This window comes from Ruditapes philippinarum, unplaced genomic scaffold, assembly GCF_026571515.1.
Source record: "Ruditapes philippinarum isolate M1 unplaced genomic scaffold, ASM2657151v2 ctg267_1_1_1_1, whole genome shotgun sequence".
Taxonomy (NCBI): Eukaryota; Metazoa; Mollusca; class Bivalvia; order Venerida; family Veneridae; genus Ruditapes; species Ruditapes philippinarum.
In genome coordinates, this window is record NW_026855002.1 from 299810 (window position 1) to 322707 (window position 22898).

Here is a 22898-nt window from a genome sequence, read left to right on the forward strand (position 1 = left end):
ATTGTCTTACGGAAACGGTAGCTAGTAATTTTACTAAAATGTCACGTTTTGCATTTAATTTGCTGCCTGTGCGATGAGAACGGTCAATGTCCTCGATATCTATTTCCGTGCCCCATTTCCTTCGCCATCTGAAGAACAATTTCATCGGTGCTTTCGCCTGGTACAACAGGGAATCCGGAAATCCGAACATTGTTTCGCCTACTGTACTGCTCGCTCTCATCCCTAAGTAATTCTAGCTCTTCAACCCGTCCGGTAACTTCCTTTAGATCAGATCTCAGAGTTGTGTTTTCACCTTCTAGCTTGCGAATCCTGTCTTCATATACTTGGGATACAGAGGAGATTATGGCCTTTGTAGCTTCCGTAATGGATTCCTTAATGAAAGACTTGAGCTCATCTTTGAGAGCGTCTTTGACAATATTTGCTATTGATAGCATATCACTAGTATTAAGTTTATTTTCTTTTCGGGATTATGGGAATCCTCCGGCGTTGTTGGAGAGATAGGGGAAGGCCTTTTTCTATCTTCTACTGAAGGCGTATTCATTTTATTCATTATAGCCACTATTTTACAGTATTGTTTATAGATTATAAAGAATTTAACATGTATAACTGACCTGTGTATTGTCCAGTTAATTGATAAGGTACATATATATCCAATAATAATCACCGAAGCACAAAGAAGTTTACACGTGTCATATACGTACACGTACACAAACTACATTCTATTTGATTTTATCAGCAACACCAGCTATAAATAAGCATAATCCTTATTACAGTGCGTTTTAATTAATCCATATCACCAGAATTTACATTTATTTTGCTAGTTCCGAACATTAAAACACTAAAAATATCAAAATATCTCAGAGCTGCTAAAATTAAGCGGCAGCCATTTTAGCCTCGTATTCGCAAGATGGCACTTTCTTTTTAAGATAACGTAAGCTTCATCAAGGTGTATTTGAGTCACTGATTGTCAAATCTTGCCGCGCTATTGAAGAGAAAATAGAAGCAATGCCACGATCCAGAAGATGAAATTTTCATATCACCAGAAAAATGAATCCTCCCGCTGTGAACATAACGATACATCTTGACGACGACGCAAACGATTTGTTTATGAGGCAAGGTCAAATCAGAAACCGTACTGACACCGTTCGAAAAAGTGATTTACACATTATTCCCGTCATACGTTTGAGGGTAGAAGTCATGCCACATATGATGGTAGTCCTATTAACGCCGTGATACACGCTGTCTGTAAATGGAAAGAAGAGGATGCTACAAGATCTTTAGAAATTGCAGACCAAGTTTTGGTTTCGCGTTTTAATTCCGCTGGCTATGAAAGATACATCATGGATGTTGCTAGAACCGACCATAAACAAATCTTCACACTCACTGCTCTACGAATACTGAAGACCTACTTTACAAAAAAAAGTCGACAGCGAAAAGTGAAAACAGACCTCCTCCACCTATTGTCACAGTGCTGAAATCCTACAATCCTACAATCTGAAGCAGATAGCATTATATATGATCATGTATACATGAACTTTATCCGGGGATAAAAATTAATGGTGTCATACGAGCTATAATTTTATTTCTTAATCTTTTGCAAACGAGTTTGGAGAAGAAACACTTACCGCATTTACTCCAATCCTAAGATCCGCCACATGTTCCACAATTATGCTTCAAATAGTGATGCTCTTTATTTTGATCTGTACCGAAAAATTCCAAATGAATCACTTCGTCGGTCTTGTATGACAATCTTCTTCTCAAAGTTATTAGGCTTTAGACAGGAGGTGAGGACCACGAAGCAGGTACACTTAGTACAGACTTTTCTAATGGAATTGGTAAAGACGTCTATTTTTGAAAGAACAATTAGTTGAAGGCGTGTTTTTTTTTATTTCAATCTGAAAATGATAGACTTATTGCTAAATATATCTTGTGTAAACTGTGGATCTAAGTGTTATATACATAATTTTGTGTATGACACACAAATATAAATTCAATACATTGATCAAACAGTTAATTATATTTTATATATTTACAACAACAAAGAAAGAACTTATTTGTTCCATAAGATTGATAAAGAAAACAGACAAAAACATTATGTTAATATTTTATGCAACATTTCGGGAGTAAACCAGTGCATTATAAAGCTTTTAATCAACACATTGTAATAATTTTGAAATCATTTCAGTGATTTTATCATTTTCTGATTCTTTCGATCCTTTTCATTTACACCGTATGTATTGCAGATAATTGAATGAAGCACGAATACATACCTTAAGTTTATTGATAACATCATATTAAGTTTTGAAAGTAAATTGAGTAACACTCAAGCCTGTGCTAGGGGGCGTAAGGGATGTTGCGCATATTATGCAGTTTTCATGTAATTATGTTGTGTTTTCATACTCCGAGGGATTACCCTTTTACAAATTCTTAAACAGAATTTACTTTAGTTCGATTGTGCAAAAAGCACAAAGCTTATACACACCCTCTTGAAGCCGTTACTATAACAATCCACTGCTAAGCAATGATTGTAGAGTTTTAATGCTCAAGGAAACAGCGACTTGACTCTACACTGCCAGTAATTCTTAGATTACTGGTCTGACGCACGCACCAACTTGTAATGTTATTATTAGTATTCGATTCGCTTTTTGTTTAGAAGGAGTTGTGTATGTTAACAACTAGAAACTGGCACACTACTTGAAAGCAGCCATCGTGAAATAACTTCCAAAAACATTGATTTTGATAAATCTCAAGATCATTTTCATTAATGAATACTTGCTCCCAATTCATAATTTTATAGTAAAAGGACCCCTTTTCACTAAAATACCGTGAGTAAAATACTACACAAAATGGTGATCTAACCACTTATTGACAGAAATTGACAAATACACTACTGAACTATTACAAAAATGGTTTATTACGCACATAAGATATGCATATAATGATAACTGTGTCCTTCCATACGTTTATACGAAAATATGTTTGGGGTAACAAGAAATAATGCTGACACACCTGTCATAATTCTTTATAAAAAGTGACCACTTTTTCTATGTATCATACTTTCACCTGCTGAATAAAACAGCCTCAGAATTTTAAGTTAATATCCAATGTGCCTTCTCCTGATCTGAAACCTGTATAATTTGAACTATGTCCCCTTCATCGTAAAAAAAACTGATACAGTTGATAAAATTTATTTTAAAGAAAACCTGTTTAGTTTATTAGAATCACTCTAAAGTCCGTTACCCGGAATTAACCTGTACTGGTGAAATTTTAGGAGAAAGGCTCGAACCCATGATCCTTATTTTAAGAAGAATTCAACATTAAGACATGAAACTGGTAACATTCGGAATAAAGAATCCTCCGCAGATGTGTTCATACGATGGTTATCATGTACCTTCAATGAAAGCGGCGTATGATTCCCAAGAAAAGGAATGCGTTTGCTCAAACGAGAAAACAATGGGCAAACCACCTTGCGAAATGGAAAGTGGTGGCTACTGAAAGAGAGCAGAAACTAGTATTTAAATATGGTGAAAATGTAATATATGTGGCAGTATGGCTTTTGTTGGTAGAATAAAATGTAGTTTTTGCTTTGTGTAATACATCTTATATCTTTTATGTTTTAATTAAAAACAAAATATGAAAAACATAACCCCAAATACGGGCCTCAGAATCATCAAATATGATCAGATTTTAAAGTATTTCCAGAAGAACGGGCATAAATTTTAATGAAGTAAATACAAGTATTAATAGGCATTTTGAACGAGACACTGAAACAACGTCAAATATGGTCACGTGTATTGGTGTTTTACCCTTTGCACGTTAATGACCAGAAATGTTTCTCATGGAATTGGGGGATTTCTGTATCGGTTAGCTTAAAAAGAGTAACTAATAAATTTGTTGCCCATAAGGACTTATAGTGGCAATTACAGCAGTAAAAACAGTTTGAGATGTTTTTTTATTAAATCATTTATATGACGTTATCTATGCATCACTGTTGCCATTTCTTCATATAAACAACCTAGTATTCTTCAATATTCAACTATGTTGGCAGTAATACATCACCGTAGAGGTATAAACATGCTTTAACGAATAAAATCACGCGCGAATGCTCCGTCATTGCACTTTATCAACTAAAATAATAAATTCTGAAGAGAAACATTGTAAAACTCTTAGATTTATTATTATAGGTTAATTGTGTACATCATGGCATCAATTTAAAGAAACAATCTTTTACAAAAGAAGTTTTTTGTTTGTTTGATGGTTTTTCTTGTTGTTGTTTTTTCAATCTTCGTTTTGGTAAAGAAGGACTTCAAAATGCGCAGAGCGGTGAGTTGTTGGTAATTTCTAGCAACATCCAAGTTGTATCTGGCATATCCAGATGAACTAATATGCCAAACCAAACGTTGGTCCGCAATTTCTTAGGGTTTTGCAGCATCTTCTTCCTTCCATTTTCTGAGTCCTAGCAGTTAAAGTGATTTCACGGTATTTGGTGTACGTGTCAACGCTTTAATATGGCAGAAAAGATGTCTAAATCAATTTCTGGCACGATGTCACAACGGTTTCTAGTTTTACTTTGCCTCGTGAACAAATCGTTTTCGATCGTCGCCAAGATTTATTGTATTGCTATAAATTGCGGTATTGCAACTACTTAATATCAAAGAAAGCATAGCATGTAATAAACCGACACAGACCAAACAAATTATACAGTCTTTAATATAATACATTTTCCCATACATATGTTTTATTAATAATATAAATGTCTACAGTTGTTTATTAGAAATTAGATTTTTCTCCAATAAAAATAGATAAAAAAATAAGATTCTGCTCATACGTATTAATATTTTCTGTAATGATTCGTGAAGCATTACTATCTTCCCCGGATATTCATGTCAAAGATTGACAGTGCTCCGCCATGTGTGCAATGTGTGCAATGTAAAACTAGAACTGCACAATATATTAGAGACGAGTGCGTTTTTCTTTCTAAAAAATATGATGCAACTTACAATTAAATTTAATTAACAAAACGAAAATTACTATCAATTTACCTCTTGCGAAGATGAAAACAAAATTCTATTCAAGGGACTTATCTTTCAGCATTTGTCAGTGTGTAGTTTCATAAATTAGTTAAAGCATGTGATAGAAGAAAGAAAATTACCATTTCTTTCTGTTTTACATTATGAAAGTAAAATTTACAAGCATTTTCAAGATAAATCACTTGGCATCAAAAGTTTGAGCTACGCTTTAATGTTAATTAAAATATTACATTAAAATCTTATTTCAAATTGATTTCAGACAGTTGTAAATGCAAATGCATTGTAGCATTAAACGAAGAGATATTTTACTTTGAGGTTGCTGCCATAGAGTTAAGCAGTAAGGTTTTAATGGATGGTAAAATGATACGTTTTGGAAAACTTTGCTTGCGTAATTGTAAAGATTCATTTTTAAAGGCACATTTTGCCTCAGAAACGAATATTTTGTTTTCTTTTTTAATTCAAGAAGGGCAGACATTTAAGTTTATAACGTTGTTTAAACAATATCAAGATGGCTGAGCATTGCAGGCTTTTAAAAAGGATATCCAATTACGATATTAGACATGCTTCTGTATAAGCATGAATGTTCGAACATTTTTTATGTTTGAGAATAACAAAGTTCTAGTCTTTAAACTTAACAAAATAGTAATAATAGAATATTATGGTGGGTGATAAGACAATATGTAAAAAAATGAATGAAATATAAATTTGGTTTTCTGTTAGTTTGTTATTTTATCGCAAATGCCGAATGAAAAAAGCGTGACCTAAATTTGCTATTTATATATTCCTATTTACAATGTATATAATTTTTCGAAAATGCTGGCTGTGTTTTCATATATTGCGCAGTTTTTAAAACAACCTAATCATAATGACAATGAATTATGGACCTATGATAGGAATATCGGAGGACGATATTGGTCGTGCATCGAAAAAGATTGCCGAAAGTACTGAAACGATATTTTCATAATTGATTTCCTTCCTCTTTGTTTTTAGCATTTCTAAACTAAGTATTTTTTTCATGTACATGAAAATGCTGGAAAACAAGAAAATCGATACATTTTCATATATAGTAATTTCAACATATGTTTTTTATCATTATTATTTAATCAGTTTACCTATCTAATTCATTTTAATATTCTTCAAAATGCATGTATCGTAACTAAACGCATTATCATTTATAGCGTGATTTAAATCTGTTAATATCCATGTATTTGCTATTCAAATACTACCTAATTGAATGGGTTTCGGTGTAGGAGGGGGTGGGATTTGTCTAAACATTTAGATATGCTATGCTAAAAAAAGATATCATAAAATATTGATAACTGCTTCACAGCCGTATGGACCTTTTCAGTGTTTACAGTTTTATGTAAATTGGCTAACTTGTTATCCAATTGCTACACTGGGATAATAAAGTCATGACTTTACAACATCTTATACGAGATTGACAGCTAACTGTTAGTAAGGCACGAGACAATGATACAATTACATAACTGGCAAATTTAATGTACATATGATTTCTTTGAATAAAATATTTCTACTCAATTACTTGTGCTTACTTGTGTGATAAAAAAGTTATCGCAGTCTGTTCCGTATTATGAGCGGAAAAAAATATATAATAAAAAACAATGATTAAATAACCCGGTATAGGAATTAAACATTTAAATGAAGAAATAAGATCCACTTATTTTTGCTTTTGGTTTGTTTTTGTGTTTTTTTATTATCATTATTATTATTATTATCTATCTATTTATTTATTGTATTAAATGGTTTTTGTTAAACTTATGAAATGGTATACCAAACTTTATTTCTTCATTACAAGTGCTTTGTTGTGTCGGTAGATCACATTCTTCATAACTATGCTATTGACATTTTACTTATTCGATGACGTATGAAAAATGCGTGACCTAAATTTGCTATTTATATATTCCCTATGAACAATCTACAGGTATCTGGTTTATTAACTGTTTTCCGAAAATGCACACCGTACTTTCCTAAATTGCGCAGCCTTATAAAACTTAATCATTATATAACAAGATGGCGATGCAGTATGGACCTATGGCAGGGGTATCGGCGGCCGATATTAGTTATGATTGTGAAGGATTGCCGGAAGTACTGAAACGGTATTGTCATACTTGAATTCCTTTCTTTTGCTTTTGATCGTTTTTCATGAGCATGTAGGCGCAATGCTGGAAAACAATCATTTATCGATTCATTTTCATATATAATAAATTCAATGCTTGCTATTTTTATTATTTAATCAGTTTACTTTACTAACTTATGTGTAAGTATTGCTTTTAATTGTAAACAACACTGCTTATCAATGTTTATTCTGGTCTATAGGGATTATAAATTCAAACAAATGAAAAATGACTACCGCTCAAGCCGGAGCTATAGCGGCCATGAGGGATGATGCCCCTTTTCATAACCCTCCTGTACAGATTTAATCAAACTGAGTGCGCAATTTTCATATGATTTTGTTGTGATTAATGCTTCCATGGGATCACAATTATCCAGATTTTTATATACCTACAGCAAAGCTATGAGGGCGCTAGTCCGCTTGGATCAGCGCTGAATCAGTGGCAAATACCAATTACCGAGTATGGCTGTGATCCACAGTGGGTTGTAAATCTGAAAGCGTCGCCGTATATAGGTAAAGTTATTTCAAATTACTTGTAACACTGCTCTTTGAAAAATAGTTTGGAAGAATGTCACATGTTCTATGTTCCGTGTTTTTATTACATTGTTTACAATAGCATCAAAGATTACACATTGCTAGTGATAAAACATTATCAATTGAAATATAAGAACTAAGGTCGGCAAGGCGAAATCTCTTAACCCAGCCCATAACAAAATATAGCAACTCGGGTCTAGTAAGGTAGCAACAAGGTACCTTAAACAGAAAAGGTCAAATAGGCAGAGCAATGGGTGTGCGTATGATATATAACAAATTTTGGTAAATCATTAAAACAAATGAAAGACAACATAAAGGTAATTGATAATCTATTGCCATTGACACAACACTTTAAGCAGCAATATAATTCCAAATGAAGCTTATAGTTTCATGATTATTATTACCATTATCATTATCTTCCAGGTGAAATAGACTTTGGAAGAAAAGAATGGGCACGTTCTCGAGATGCAGTCGATGCCATAATGGATTTGCTGTTGAAAGAGTTGCGAGTAACAGCTTCAACCGACTACGAACATCTACGTATTGATTCCTACATTCGTCAAGGCAGTTCAAGAGATGGCCTGAAAGTAATAAAACCGGATGAATATGATACTGTTTTGGAGTTTCACATCGAAGGGTTACAACCTTCAGAGCAACATATTTACAAAAACAGAAAATATGTCCCTGGATTTTGTTACCTCCAGGTAGACGGAAGCAGTCAATATTTACAGGCTCGATTTCCAAAGCTTTGGCGGGAAAGTGTATTTGAAGAAAGAGATGGCATCTTTTATTTAAGTTCCCGTAAGCTTCATCAAGGAGTGTTTGAATCCTTGATAGACAAATCTTGCCGTGCTATTGAAGAGAAAATAGAAGCAATGCAACGCTCCAGAAAAGTGAATTTTCACATTACCAGAAAAATGAATCCTCCCGCTGTGAACATAACGATACATCTTGACGACGATGCAAACGATTTGTTTATGAATCAAGGCCAAATCAGAAACCGTTCTAACATCGTTCGGGAAATTGATTTGGACATTGTTCCTGCCATACGTTTAAGGGTAGACAGTCATACCACATATAATGGCCGTCCTGTTAACGCTGTGATACATGCTGTCTGCAAGTGGAAAGAGGAAGATGCTACAAGATCTTTAGAGATTGCAGACCAAGTTTTGGTTTGGCATATCAATTCCGCTGGCTATGAAAGATACACCTTGGATGTTGCTAGAACCGACCATAAACAAATCTTCATACTCACTGCTCTACGAATACTGAAGACCTACTTTACAAAAACAAAGTCGAAAGCGAAAAGTGAAAACAGACTACCGCCGCCTATTGTCACGGTGCTGAAATCCTACATCTGAAGCAGATAGTTATATTGATCATGTATCATGCCATTTTTTCCCGAGTTAAGAATTGAGGGTTTTCAACGAGCTTAGTTTATTCTAAATTTTTTTGCTACGATTTTGGAAAGAAGAGGCTTTTCCCCGCATTTTTTTTACCCCAATTCTCAGTTTGGCCGCATTTTCCCAAATTATTTTTTAAACGGGATGCTCTTCGTTTTTATCTGTACCGAAAAAATTCCAAAGAAAACCCTCCTTTAAACGAATCTCGTATAAAACATCTTTTCAAAGATTTGGGTTCGAAAAAAAGAGGGAACCGAGGTTAAATAAGTCGGAAATTTTCATGAAATGGTAAAAGGTTTATTTTTTAAAGAACAATTTAGGATGTTTTTTTTACGAAAAAAAAGATTTTAAATTTAAAAATTTTCTTGTTTTTAAAATATGAAACAAAATTTTCATGTACTTGTATTGTGTTTGAGAAAAAATAAATTTAAAAAAACATTTTTCAAAACCCCTGAACATTTTACAGAAGAAAGAACTTAATATGTTCTTTAAAAAAAAAACAAAATTTTTAATTTGGGAATTTTTCCCAAAACGGGGAACCCCCCAAAAATTTATTTGGGTTTTAATTTTTTTAAAATTTTTTTAGTTATTTATAGGGTTTTTGATTTTTTGTTTTAATGAATAATTTATAATATTTTAAATTTATTGTAATTGTTATGGGTTTTTCAAAATTTTTATCTTATATCTTCATATAAATTATTGTATCGATGATTTTTGCTTGTTTTATAAAAATTACTGATACAATTATCAATTCTGATTATAATATACGTATGAAATTTATCAAATTTATTTGTTGACGTAGATAAAAATCACTATCAAAACGAGTTAACTTTCTGTTTATGCTAGAAAGATACGAGTTAAAATATATTGGTTCCCGAGAAAAGTACAGTGCTGAGAAGTAGCAAGTGCTTGTAGTCGCAAGACATGGTGCACATGCAATTGTATTGGCGTGTTAGTCATGCTACAGTACTTTCGTTAGTTTACTGTGTAGAAGTATTTATACCGTATGTATTGCAGATAATTGAATGAAACACGAATATACCCATTAAGTTAATTGATAACGTCATATTAAGTGTTGAAAATTGACATTGTCTCATTATAAGTAAGATTTAACATTTCTGTTTACTAGTTTTAATTTATTACCATTTGTTTAAAACATACAGAGCGGACACGGAATTTTGAAATTCATACATAATGAATTAGTGCGACCCTGAGCTTAGAAAGATGTAATGTAATATTTGCCTCGCCCTGGAAGTCACTTGATTTATATAGACTTATGTTAGAAAAAGACAAGAATTCTTATTCTATACCCAAAGTTTAGAAATTTGGCATGTAGCATTGCCTGTGTAGTCCTCCACAAACCTGATACAAATTATTCTCCTTGAGCAAACATTTGCCCCGCCCCAGGGGTCACAAAAATGATATAGTAAACCACAATTTAGTTTCATCGTGTGAAATTAAAATGCACATAGCTAAGATTTTGGCATGTATTATTGCTAATTGGACCTCTACTATTGTTACATCAATCATCACAGTAGGGGTAAAGATTGGCCCAACCCTTTTTCATCAATTTGTTTCTAGATAAATTCTCTATAGTCATGAAAAAATCACAAAATATATCTGTACATGAACTTTATATCAAACACCTTGAATAGCTTTTCCTTAAATCCCCTTTATTTTCCGGATAAACATTATAAAGATTATAAAGGGAGACCATTTAAACAACTATGTAATATAAATGCACTGTTCTTTAACTTCCGTCAACTTAGCTAATTTCAGTAGGTAGAGCGTTGGTCTGTGAATCAGGCGATCCGGGTTTGACTCCGGGACGATGCATGTGACTTTGTTTTTTGTCATGTAATCATTTCATCCGGTCACTTCAACTGTACCTCTGCAATGACTTTCATATTGACATTCAAACCCAAGAGATATAGAATTAAACAGTGTAGCAAGCAATGTTAATTGTCTGTAAATTTAGAATTTAAAATGAAAAAAAAATACATTGTTGAAAGTAAATTGACAGGAGGAAACATTTGTTTATTATTACACCTCATATAAACTGTATACTGTATAGCCTAATGTGACGTAATATGGTATTAATTCGATATGAATATCGCCCGGACTGTAATTGTTTGCAATATTCCCCAGGAACATGTATAAATATATAGACTTAAGAACAGGTAACGTTTTAGTTAATTCCCCTGGCCGCTCTGCTCACTTAAACGTTTTACTATATTAAAATATTTTACTTTATCAAAATGTTGGTTCGGTATAAAAATAACAATTGTATCTGTATCTCAGGTAAAAAGCCCTTGAACTGTAATAACCCCCGAGGCGGAGGGTAGCCTCGGGTGTTATTTTAGTTCTCGGGGTGCTTATATGCACTATTACCCTGAGAGACATGCGTTATTTTTATAATGACACATTTGTATTTGTAACTTGACAGTCATGCTTAAATAGGATATCATAAAGATATTAGATCTGATAATATGATATTAGCAACATTTTAAGTTTAAATAATGTCTTTTATGTAAATTTCAATCAGCTGTTTGTCTAAAATGTGACAATAAAAGACGCTTTCAATATATACTTACCAATGTTTATCACTATTAACGTTTTTCATAAAATGTATATTTTTTGCGTCTACCATTCACCTAACATTTCTATACAGCAAGTACCTGAGCCAAGAACCTGAATTGATTAAGTTGAAACGTGTTTTATTATTTATCAATAGAAAGAAACGGAAATTATCTACAACTGTGTAAACTTCATAGATTTATTTCTTTTCATACAACAGGCGATGGTTATAAATTACAATCGAGCCATTTAACAAGTGCTTGACCTATTTTTTTATCGAAATAATTTTTCAAAACTGCTGCATGCATTTTACAATATTTCTTAACAACTAATAACCGATCCATTATTGAATTCAAAAATGGCGACGCAATACGGACCTTTTATAGGAGTGGTGGCGGAAAATATAAGCTATGCTTCAAAGTTGATTGCTGAAAGTAGTAACACGGTATGTGATTTAACTTTTGGGTTAATATATTCTGTAGTAATATGCTTGTATATGTTCAATTGGGTACACTGCTTGAATTGAAAATGAGACAAAAAGTCAGCATTACATATTGGTTTTACAGAAATATTTTTGCTTAAATACTTGTAATCTCAAAACTTTATTGTTTAATTTACCGAAGAAATATGAGATTAACCAAAAGAAATGGTCAAAATGAGTGTTTAATTTTAATTGTTGTTGTTGTTGTTGTTGTTTTTGTTGTTTAAATTATGTAGCAACGAGCGAAACATGTTGACTGTTAAGTGTGCTACTGTATAAATAACACTAACAGACTTGGGGAACGGTCTATTTTCAAAAGTATGTTTTATACCATTCTTAAAATTTAGCATTCGGGACTTATTGATTTTACTGAGATTGTTGTAAGGTTTGGGCGTAAGTGATCGTTATCGCGGTTTTGATAAACTAAATTTCATTGAAATAACTCTTACATTACTTCTTTTATCCAGCTATCAGTTTCTTAAACGTACGATTAATAAATTGCTGTTTAATTATGTCAATATATCTGCTTTAAATAAAAAAAATTATTAATCAGATTAGGACAAGTTCATTTAATTTAATATAATTTATATACTGTAATAAAATTTATATGAATTTGAAATTCGGTACAGCTAGTATAAGACTTATCTATCATAATTATATTAAAAGAAAGACAATGAGAGTCATGGAGAACTTGGATCAGCATTGAATCAATGGCAAAAGCCAATAACAGAATTTGGCAATAACTGTTTCCCAGATTGGGTTGTCAATCTAAAAACATTGCCTTATATAGGTACTATGTTGTTTTTCTACATTTTTTAAACACGACGAAATGACTTTTGAATGAAAATGTTATATTCTTCAAAATAATATGACCATTTCTACTTATAAAAAAGGCTAAAAGCTTTAAGATTCCTTCAGTATTAATCACTAATATTTTATATCAGAAATCGAACAAATTAATATGAAGTGTGTATTTCTTATCCAGGTGAAATAGATTTCGGAAGAAAGGAATGGGCTCGTTCGCGAGAAGCAGTTGATGCTGTAATGGATTTGCTTCTGAAAGAGTTGCGATTTAAAGCTTTGACCGACTATGAGCACCTACGTATAGATTCCTACATTCGCCAAGGCAGTTCAAGAGATGGCCTGAAAGTAATCAAACCAGACGAATTTGATACTATCCTTGAGTTTCACATCGAGGGATTACAATTTTTAGAGCAGCCCATTTACAAAAATAAAAAATATGTCCCTGGTTTTTGTTACCTCAAGGTAGACGCAAGCGGTAAAGTTATACCGGATCGATATCCAAAGCTTTGGCATGAGAAAGTATTTGAAGAAAAGAATGGCACCATTTATTTAAGTTCTCGTATGATTCATCAAGGTGTATTTGAGTCACTGATTGACAAATCTTGCCGCGCTATTGAAGAGAAAATAGAAGCAATGCAACGCTGTAAAAAGGTGAATTTTCATATTACCAGAAAAATGAATCCTCCTGCTGTTAATATAACGATACATCTTGACGACGACGCAAACGATTTGTTTATGAGGCAATGTCAAATCAGAAACCGTACTGATGTTGTTCGGGAAATTGACTTAGATATCGTTCCTGCCCTACGTTTAAGGGTAGACAGTCAAACCATATATAATGGCAGTCCTGTTAACGCCGTGATACACGCTGTCTGCAAGTGGAAAGAGGAGGATGCTGCAAAGTCTTTAGAAATCGCTGACCAAGGTTTGGTATGGCACATTAATTCAGCTGGCTACGAAAGGTACATTTTAGATGTTGCCAGAACTGATCAGAAACAGAAATACATACTCACTGCTCTACGCATACTGAAGACCTACTTTACAAAAGCAAAGACAATTGCAAAAAATGAAAACATGTCCCCGCCTCCTATTACAACAGTGCTGAAATCGTATCACCTCAAGCAGATAGCATTGTATATGATTCTGTATACCTGTCATCTATACCCGGATATGAGAATCAATGATGTGGAACGAGCTCTTCTCCTGTTTCTGAATATATTGCATATTAGTTTGGAGGATAAGCATTTACCGCATTTCTTTTACTCCAATTCTAAGATTGGTCACATGTTTCTCAATTACCCTACACACAATGATGCTCTTCGTTTTGATCTGTACCGGAAAATTCCGAATGAATCACTGAACCAAGCTGAGCTTTCATATAAAAAGCATCTTCCTGCAGCTTTGGGATTCTATTTAGCCTACGGTGATGAAGACATCGGGAAGCTAAGGTCGGAGATTTCATCTGAGATAGGGAAGGGCATTTTCTTTTGATATGATGTGGACATACGACTCAATATTTGATATTTCATGGACAAAGAAAGATTTACGGCTCAATTTTTGATATTTCATGGACAAAAAAAAGATTTTTGATTGTTTTAAAAAGATAAACTTTAAATTCTATTGAACAGAACAGAACAACACTTATTAACTCTAGTTAAATATAGCAACACAAGAGTGTACAATACATGGTATATCAATATATAATATAAAAAGTAACATGGCAACTGAGCAACTGAAAAAAGTACCATCGATTTTTTTATTATTTGAACATCTTATTATTACTCTAGGAATGGCTGTTAGTCGTTAAATTGACTGTCGTATCCACATTTGTGAAAGGCACGGAATCCGGCGTCCGGTGTAACACGTAGTGATGCTGTTGAGACAAAATGCTTGTCTTTTTGTCGTGATTCCTAATCGCGCATTGATTGGCTGTATTTATCTACGTTATCTGCCTCGTTATTGCTGCTAGAATTGTCGTCTGTTAACATTTCTGATTGTTTGCAACGTGTCATATATTTTTTGTAATGGTATCTCCTTTAGCCGACGTGCGTTCTATGTGACGTGACATTTGCATAACGTTTTGCCAAAGTGAAAATTTATCTTGCACTACTCTGTTTTTCACAAAAAGTTTGCGGGGTAGCCAATATAAACAGTTTTAGTGGGATTTTTGACCGCTCTTCATTGCATTTAGGCCAGATGCGTGACCTTGCTTCAACAAATTCCTTGGGATAATCTTTGTTTATGCCAAAGTTGTATTTACCTTTGAATTTATACGAGATAAAATATGCTCAACAGTTCGATAATCATTGAAACAGGTTATAATTGGCCGTGTCTTCCCCGGGTTCACTTTTCCAAGCAGATGAGCACGTATTACACAAATATTAGTAAGGTCAATATCAAGTTCATCACGAAGAAATGATATTACAAGCGAATCACAATTTTCGGATAAATAAATTTCCTTTATACCTCGGAAAACTAAGGTATTTTACGGTTACGAGTTACAGCGTCAATACTTTTATATTCAAGGGGTTTGGCTCTCCTATTTAGCTGCACATTAGCATCAGACAGATTTACAATATCGTCTTCAACATTTGATACACGTGCATTTAAATTATCTGTGTTATTGTTTGTACACGTCAGCATTTAAAACAGTGTCACGAGTTTATCATCCAAGTTCATAGATTTAAACTGTTCAATAGAAAAGGGGTCAGACTTACACCTCTATATTTGCTCATTATAGGTTCCACCAGTGGAACGCCTTTGCCTTTTGGAGCTTTGTTTGGTTTTAGTACGCCAGTCGTATGGGTCAATGTCACCGCCGCCATGATGTTCCCCCCGTGCACGAGCAGAGCTGGATGCAAAGTGCCTATTTAACTCCATAATTTCTGCTTGTTTTTCCATTTTTAGAGTTCACCACCAAGTTTAACTATAAATCCACTGTTTTATCCAGAAAACAGTTAAAATATAAAATCCAAGACTAGAAAAACAATCAAAACTAATAAGAGCTAAATTGACCGCTCCGTCCATCACCATGTCACGTGATACACATTATTATTAAATTATAGTTTTGGGTTCATCGAATTGAACTTGTTTCATAGTATGCTAAATGACAATTCGACAAGAGCGTAGATATGAGTATCTTGTTCAGTTCTTGACAGAACACATCTCAGACGTATACATTTATAAGAAACGATATAAAGCGATTTTCAAAAACAAATGCAGTAGTTTTATGAGCTAAGACACGCATACTGTAAAGTAAAACATGTCGGCAACAAAATAGGAATATAGTTTGAACAACTAGTAACTTGTATAATTATATAGTTTGATAGTTTGCGATTGTTCTTCAACATAAAAGACACATTTTCTATCATATAGATAAAAACTTTCTTTTCGATTTTTATCATAAATAGATAGCTAAGTCTTGCAAAATGACAAGAAATGTCTTGAGAGCATCATTGAGAGTAATTCTACTGGATTAATTTTTAATATAAAATAGTTTAACTTAAAACGCCAACCTCGCAAAATGATAAAAAGTTTTCCTTAAAGACACGTTATGCCCCAGAATGCTTTAATTTTGCTGTGCAGTTATATTTCTTAAAACATACTATTCGGCTAATTATGTGAACCATCTTTTGTTCTGTTGCTTTTTTGTAAATATTGATAAAAGAGTGATGTATGGAAGTCAAAATACTTCTTTGTTTACTATTACTATTAAGGCACAAATTTGTCTAGGGAGTATATCTCTTGGCGGAGCTCTTGTTTTTCTTTTGGTTTTGGCCATGTACATATAAAACATATTTACCTTTTCTATGTAATACGTGTGTAGTGTCAAAGTTTGCAAAGGCCGAAATTGTTCTTTCTTGATTAGTGTATGAAACTTTTATATTAAAATGATGTTGCAGGATAGATACACCAAGGTTTTAATTTCATTATGTTAAGGCGTTCGATAAAGCCATTTATGGACTATAATATTAAGGGTTTCATCCATTACATATTAAACAAAATGAATACTAAAATAGTAACAATAATAAACATTGACATTGAACGGGCTAGTTGCTAGGGCAATAACTGCATACCATTGCCTTATTCTTGAACAATAACTCCGTATTAATGTAGCATTGTACTTTCCACCAATATTTCTAACCAAATGCTTCTTGTAGATAATGTTTTTAGTAATTTGATATGACTTGTTTGTTTGGTTGGTTGGTTGGTTGGTTGGTCGGTCGGTCGGTCGGTCGGTCGGTTATTATATGTTAAAGAGTTTGAATAATTTAAAGTCTTGTGAAATGTTTAACTTTAAGGTAAAGATAAATTGTAAAAATATCGAAAAAGTATAACTCAATGCACAGAAGAGACATGGCTTTCGGCTTTTCTTTTTATACACAATTTACGATAATGAGCTAAAAACAAAGAAAAAATTGAAACAATATCACTAAGGCACTCAAAATAGTGAAGTTTTGCAATGCTATGAATTGTGTGTAGCTTAACCATTTGCTAGTTCAGTGACAATTTTTACAACACCTTCCATGTTGTGTAAATTATATAGTCTTTTGCTCTTTCTCACAGATCCTTTTTGCTTATTTTTCATTGCAGCGGGTGTTTATAGGGCGTAATCACAGTAGATAAATGTACTCTATACAATGCAATGTTTACCATGTAACACATGTTACATCCGATCACTGATACCTATATATTTAAACTTTTTTCGGATATTACATGGAGTAGAGTGTTAATGTATCTAAGGTAACAAGTTATTCTTTGATTGAGTTATATAATGCGAGAGTTTTCCGGTAAGACTCAAAAGTTTAATTTTATCCAATTAATGTATGTGTTAGCTGGAACATTGATTTGTTAGGACGTACATAGCTATCGGATCGATACAAATCCGCAACCAGCTGTAATTTTACGGCTAATTGCAAAACGTGTTTTTTTCACTCGGTGCACGGAAATCAATAATGACAATCAGTTACATAATAAATAGGACGCATTCACCCATTTATATCACAACAAAAGAATTATACCTTGTATTTTAAACGGATATAGAAATTTAAAGAACCTTTGCAGATCGTATGTTGATAAAAAAAATTAAAATATTGACAGGTAAAGCGTGCTCCGAAAGAAAGCAGATAAAAGAGTGCCTTCTTTAAAATGTGTGTCATTATTATTTCCATGTTTAATTATTGCGTTTCATTTTTAGTCAGTTAAATATCTGTACTGACTCAACTGAAATTCGTCTATTTTCAATCCCCTTCCTACATTTCTTGTCAATTTAGGTTAATATTAGGTAAAGTAGTATTCATTTGTTGATGTCGTGTTAGAATCGAAATGATATATCCAAATCGGTGATTTTATCGCTTGATAAAAACACTATTTGGGATATATAATTTCTTAATCACATGTCTGACCTTAATTTCCTAATCAATTATTTACGTCATATCTGGTTTTCAAAAAATTCCTTTCCTATATTGCGCAGTACATAAAATAACAAAATGGCGACACAATTCGGACCGTTATCAGGGGTATTGTCGGAGTATATAAGTAATGTTTCAAGAAGAATTGCTGAAAGTCTATAAACTTTGAGCTAATTTGTATTGTTGTTCTATAGTTGTACAGTATGTGTAGGTAATCCGAATCTAAGGCAATCCGATTCACATAATTTTATTTCTTTTTTATTCACCAATATAAACAAAATGATACGTTCCTAATGTTCTCATTGACAAAAGAATCAGTTGATAAAGTTTTTAAAAAAAAAATCAGCACTTGTGTGTAAGGAAATATATGTTTTAAGTGATCCAGAACTACTTGAATGACAAGATGTTTAGATAACCTTTGTTTTAAAAGAAGGCCTTAATATTTTCAAATGAGCTTTTCTGTAGTTACTGTTAAATGTTTGTCTAATGTTTTGAAATAATCAATTAAATATTTTTCATGTTGATTTCTATTTTTTCTTCATCAGTTTTTGATATAAAGATTTCAAGAAAACTGTGGTAAGCCGTGTGACAATTCTGCGATTTTTAGATCATGTTTCTTTGAGATTATTTTTATTATGTTATATGAATGTTACAACCAAAAGCACCCCAAAATATTGCAAAAATAACGCTTATCATAAGGTGATTCTGATTGCCTAGTACACTGACTGTATATGTTCATCCTTTTCTACAACGCATGTGTTTAAGAAACAAATACAACTTGGTGTTTGTGTTGTGTGTGAGCGCGCTCGTGCGTGTGTCTGTGTTTGTCCACGTGTGTGTATGTACCTGTGTTCTCAAGCGCGGGGAGGGGGTAATTTGTGTAACGGATATGCCGTTGCTGTCCTTATTGTTGAATGTATTGGAGAAATACAAAGAAAATGTCATTGCATTGGTATTTTTATTTACGACATACATATTTTGTTGTGGTTTAAGCAGAACAATAGCATTATATTATCATTCAAGGTTTTCTACATAAAATAATTTCAGTTTTTTAGTCTAAACTGCGTTAGTTTACATCGTAAATTAAAAGAACATGAATACCTTTTGGATCTTTTTGTGTCACCTATACAGAGTAGTGGCGACATATAACGATCACTTCTCCGTTGTCTGTCCGTTCATCCGTTACAAAACTTGTTAGGACTACTCCTCAGACACAGAAATGATCATTACTGAGTCTAGTTGTGCAAAATATCGGCATTATCCGGTTCAATGATTTTTTTGGCAAAGTTATCGACCTTACATGCTGTTCATTTCAAAAGTTTGTCCGGACTTCTCTTCTTATACCACTTATGCACTTCCAATTAAACTTATCAGGATTGATCTTTAGCTTAAGTCCTTGTGCATATTACATGGGTTTTCCGGTTGAATGATTTTGGTCGAGTAATGGCCCTTGAATAAAAGGTGTTTTTGTGAGTGTTTCCAGCTACACAGAAACTTGCCCGGACTGTTTCTCGGAAACTAGTAGTGCAGTTTCATCAAAACTTCACAGGAATGGTTTTGTTAGGAGTTATGGCCCTTTAATTATTTTCATTTTAAAAGTTTATCCGGACTACTCCTCTTATACCACTAATACAGTTTCATTGAAGCTTTACAGAATTGATCAGTATCTCATGTACTTTGAAATAACACACGAGTTTTCCGCTTGAATGATTTTTTGGCCGAGTTATTGCCCTTAATATAAAAACGCGTATTGTCCTGTTAATAATTTTTCTGTTTCCTGCTACCCAGTAGCTGCAACATGCAATTGGCTAATATGAGGCGACACATGTGATCACTGATCGCGCTTTATTGTGAAAATGATTCGTGTTTCAAGGATAGAGTTTAAGAGGTCATTTGTTATTGCCACTCATATGTACTTGTACAGACATAATCAAACTGTGTATTCATATATTATAGTTTTTGAAAAGTCTACTCTTTATCTACAACTGTGTTAAATTTGAAGCTTGTTTTATGTCGGTATGTATTTTTTGTTTAATAATATAATCGGACATTATATGTTTAAGACTTCATAAACATTTTATTTGATATAATATGATCAAAGCAACTGTTTTGTGTTCTTCTTTTTTAATTTTATCAATATATTTTACATATATCAAAAGGATGACAATGTGAGTCAAGTTGAACATGGATCAGCATTGAATCAATGGCAAAGACCAATATCAGAATTTGGCTCTAGGTGCGATGGGATGTAAGTTTGCTGTTGAAAGAATTGCAAGTAAAAGCTTGAACCGACTACCAATATCTAGGTGTTGATTCCTACATTAGCTTAGGCAGTTCATGAGATGGCCTGAAAGATATCAAACTGGATGAATATGATACTGTTCTGGAGTTTCGCATCGAGGGATTACATTTTTCAGAGCAGCACATTTACAAAAGTGGAAAATATGTTCTTGGTTGTTGTTACCTCAAGGTAGACGAAAGCAGTCAATATTTACAGGGTTGGTTTGCAAAGCCTTGAAGGGAAAGGCTATTTGAAGAAACAGATTGCACTTTCTTTTTAAGTTCCCGTAAGCTTCATCAAGGTGTATTTGAGTCACTGATTGGCAAATCTTGCCGCTCTATTGAAGAGAAAATAGAAGCAATGCCATGGTCCAGAAAAGGAAATGTTCATATCAACAGAAAAATTAATCCTTCCGCTGTGAACATAACGATACATCTTGACGACGATGCAAACGATTCATGGCCAAATCAGAAACCGTTCTGACATCGTTCGAAAAATTGATTTAGACATTGTTCCTGCCATACGTTTAAGGGTAGACAGTCATACCAAATATAATGACCGCCCTGTTAACGCCGTGATATACGCTGCCTACAAATGGAAAAAAGAGGATGCTACAAGATCTTTAGAAATTGCAGACCAAGTTTTGGTTTGGCATATTAACTCCTACCATCTGAAGAAGATAGCATTATATATGAGCATGTATACATGTCATCTTTATCCGCGGATAAAAATTGATGGTTTCAGAAGAGCTTTAGTTTTATTCCTTAAGCTTTTGCAAAAGAGTTTGGGGAAGAGACACTTTCCGCATTTCTTTTACTCCAGTTCTCAGATCAGCATCAAATGTTCTACAATTATCCTTCAAATAGTCATGCTCTTTGTTTTTATCTGTACCGGAAAATTCCAAATGAATCACTTCGTCAAGCTTAGCTCTCGTATGAAAATCTTCTTCTCAAAGATATTGGGTTTGAGACAGGTTGTGAGAACCACGAAGCGGGTACACTAAGTACGGACATTTCCAATTGAATTTGGTAAAGGATTCTACATTTGAATAAACAATTAGTTGGAGGCGTGTTTATCGATTTCAATCTGATAATGATAGACTTATTTCCAAACATATCTTGTGTAAACTGTGGATCTAAGTTTTATATAGTTTTTACATTATTTGTGTTTGACACAAAAGTTATTCAATACATAGATCAAAGAAAGAACTTATTTGTTCCATAAGATTAATGAAGGAAATAGACAAAACATAATGTAAATATTTTATGCAACATTTCAAAATTAAACAGGTGCATTATAAGACCTTCAATCAACATATTGTAATAATTTTGAAACCATTTTCAGTAATTTAATCATTTTCTGATTCTTTCCTTAAATTAATTAAATAATTATATTGCTATTGTGTAGATGTATAATTATTTTGCTATTGTGTAGATGTATTTATACCGTGTGTATTGCAGATAATTGAATGGAACACGAATACTCACCTTAAGTTTATTGATAACAGTATATAAAGTTTTGAAAATAAACAAGTATTAATAGGCATTTTGAACGAGACACTCAAACAACGTCAAATTGGGTCACGTGTATTGGTGTTTTACCCTTTGCACGTTAATGACCAGAAATGTTTCTCATGGAATTGAGGGATTTCTGTATCGGTTCGCTTAAAAGGGGTAACTAATAAATTTGTTGCCCATAAGGACTTATAGTGGCAATTACAGCAACAACCAGTTTGAGATGTTTTTTTATTAAATTTTCTAAATTTAACATTTATATGACGTTATCTATGTATCACTGTTGCCATTTCTTCATATAAACAACCTAGTATTCTTCAATATTCAAATATGTTGGCAGTAATACATCATCGGAGAGGCATAAACATGCTTTAACGAATAAAATCACGCGCGAATGCTCAGTCATTGCATTTTATCAACTAAAATAATAAATTCTGAAGAGAAACATTGTAAAACTCTTAGATTTATTATTATAGGTTAATTGTGTACATCATGGCATCAATCTAAAGAAACAATCTTTTACAAATGAAGTTTTTTGTTTGTTTGATGGTTTTGCTTGTTGTTGTTTTTTCAATCTTCGTTTTGTTAAAGTAGGTCTTCAAAATGCGCAGAGCGGTGAGTTGTTGGTAATTTCTAGCAACATCCAAGTTGTATCTGTCATATCCAGATGAACTAATATGCCAAACCAAATGTTGGTCCGCAATTTTCAAGGATTTTGCAGCATCTTCA

General features: G+C 33.1%; 1 protein-coding gene across 6 annotated transcripts in view; it reads left to right on the forward strand.

Annotated features, from left to right (window-relative positions):
* The window catches only part of LOC132741780 (uncharacterized), a 95362-nt gene extending 72464 nt beyond the window's left edge, over positions 1-22898 (forward strand). For 2 of the 6 annotated variants that reach the window (XM_060730039.1, XM_060730038.1), the window contains exon 3: positions 13145-22898. In XM_060730039.1, coding sequence (XP_060586022.1) covers positions 13145-14454 — 1310 coding nt within the window. In that variant the 3' untranslated portion in view covers positions 14455-22898. Of the gene's footprint in view, positions 1-7559; positions 7678-8121; positions 9060-11814; positions 12124-12825; positions 12950-13144 lie in introns of those variants that run through there. The other 4 variants (XM_060730037.1, XM_060730043.1, XM_060730040.1 and 1 more) reach the window with 4 other exon arrangements.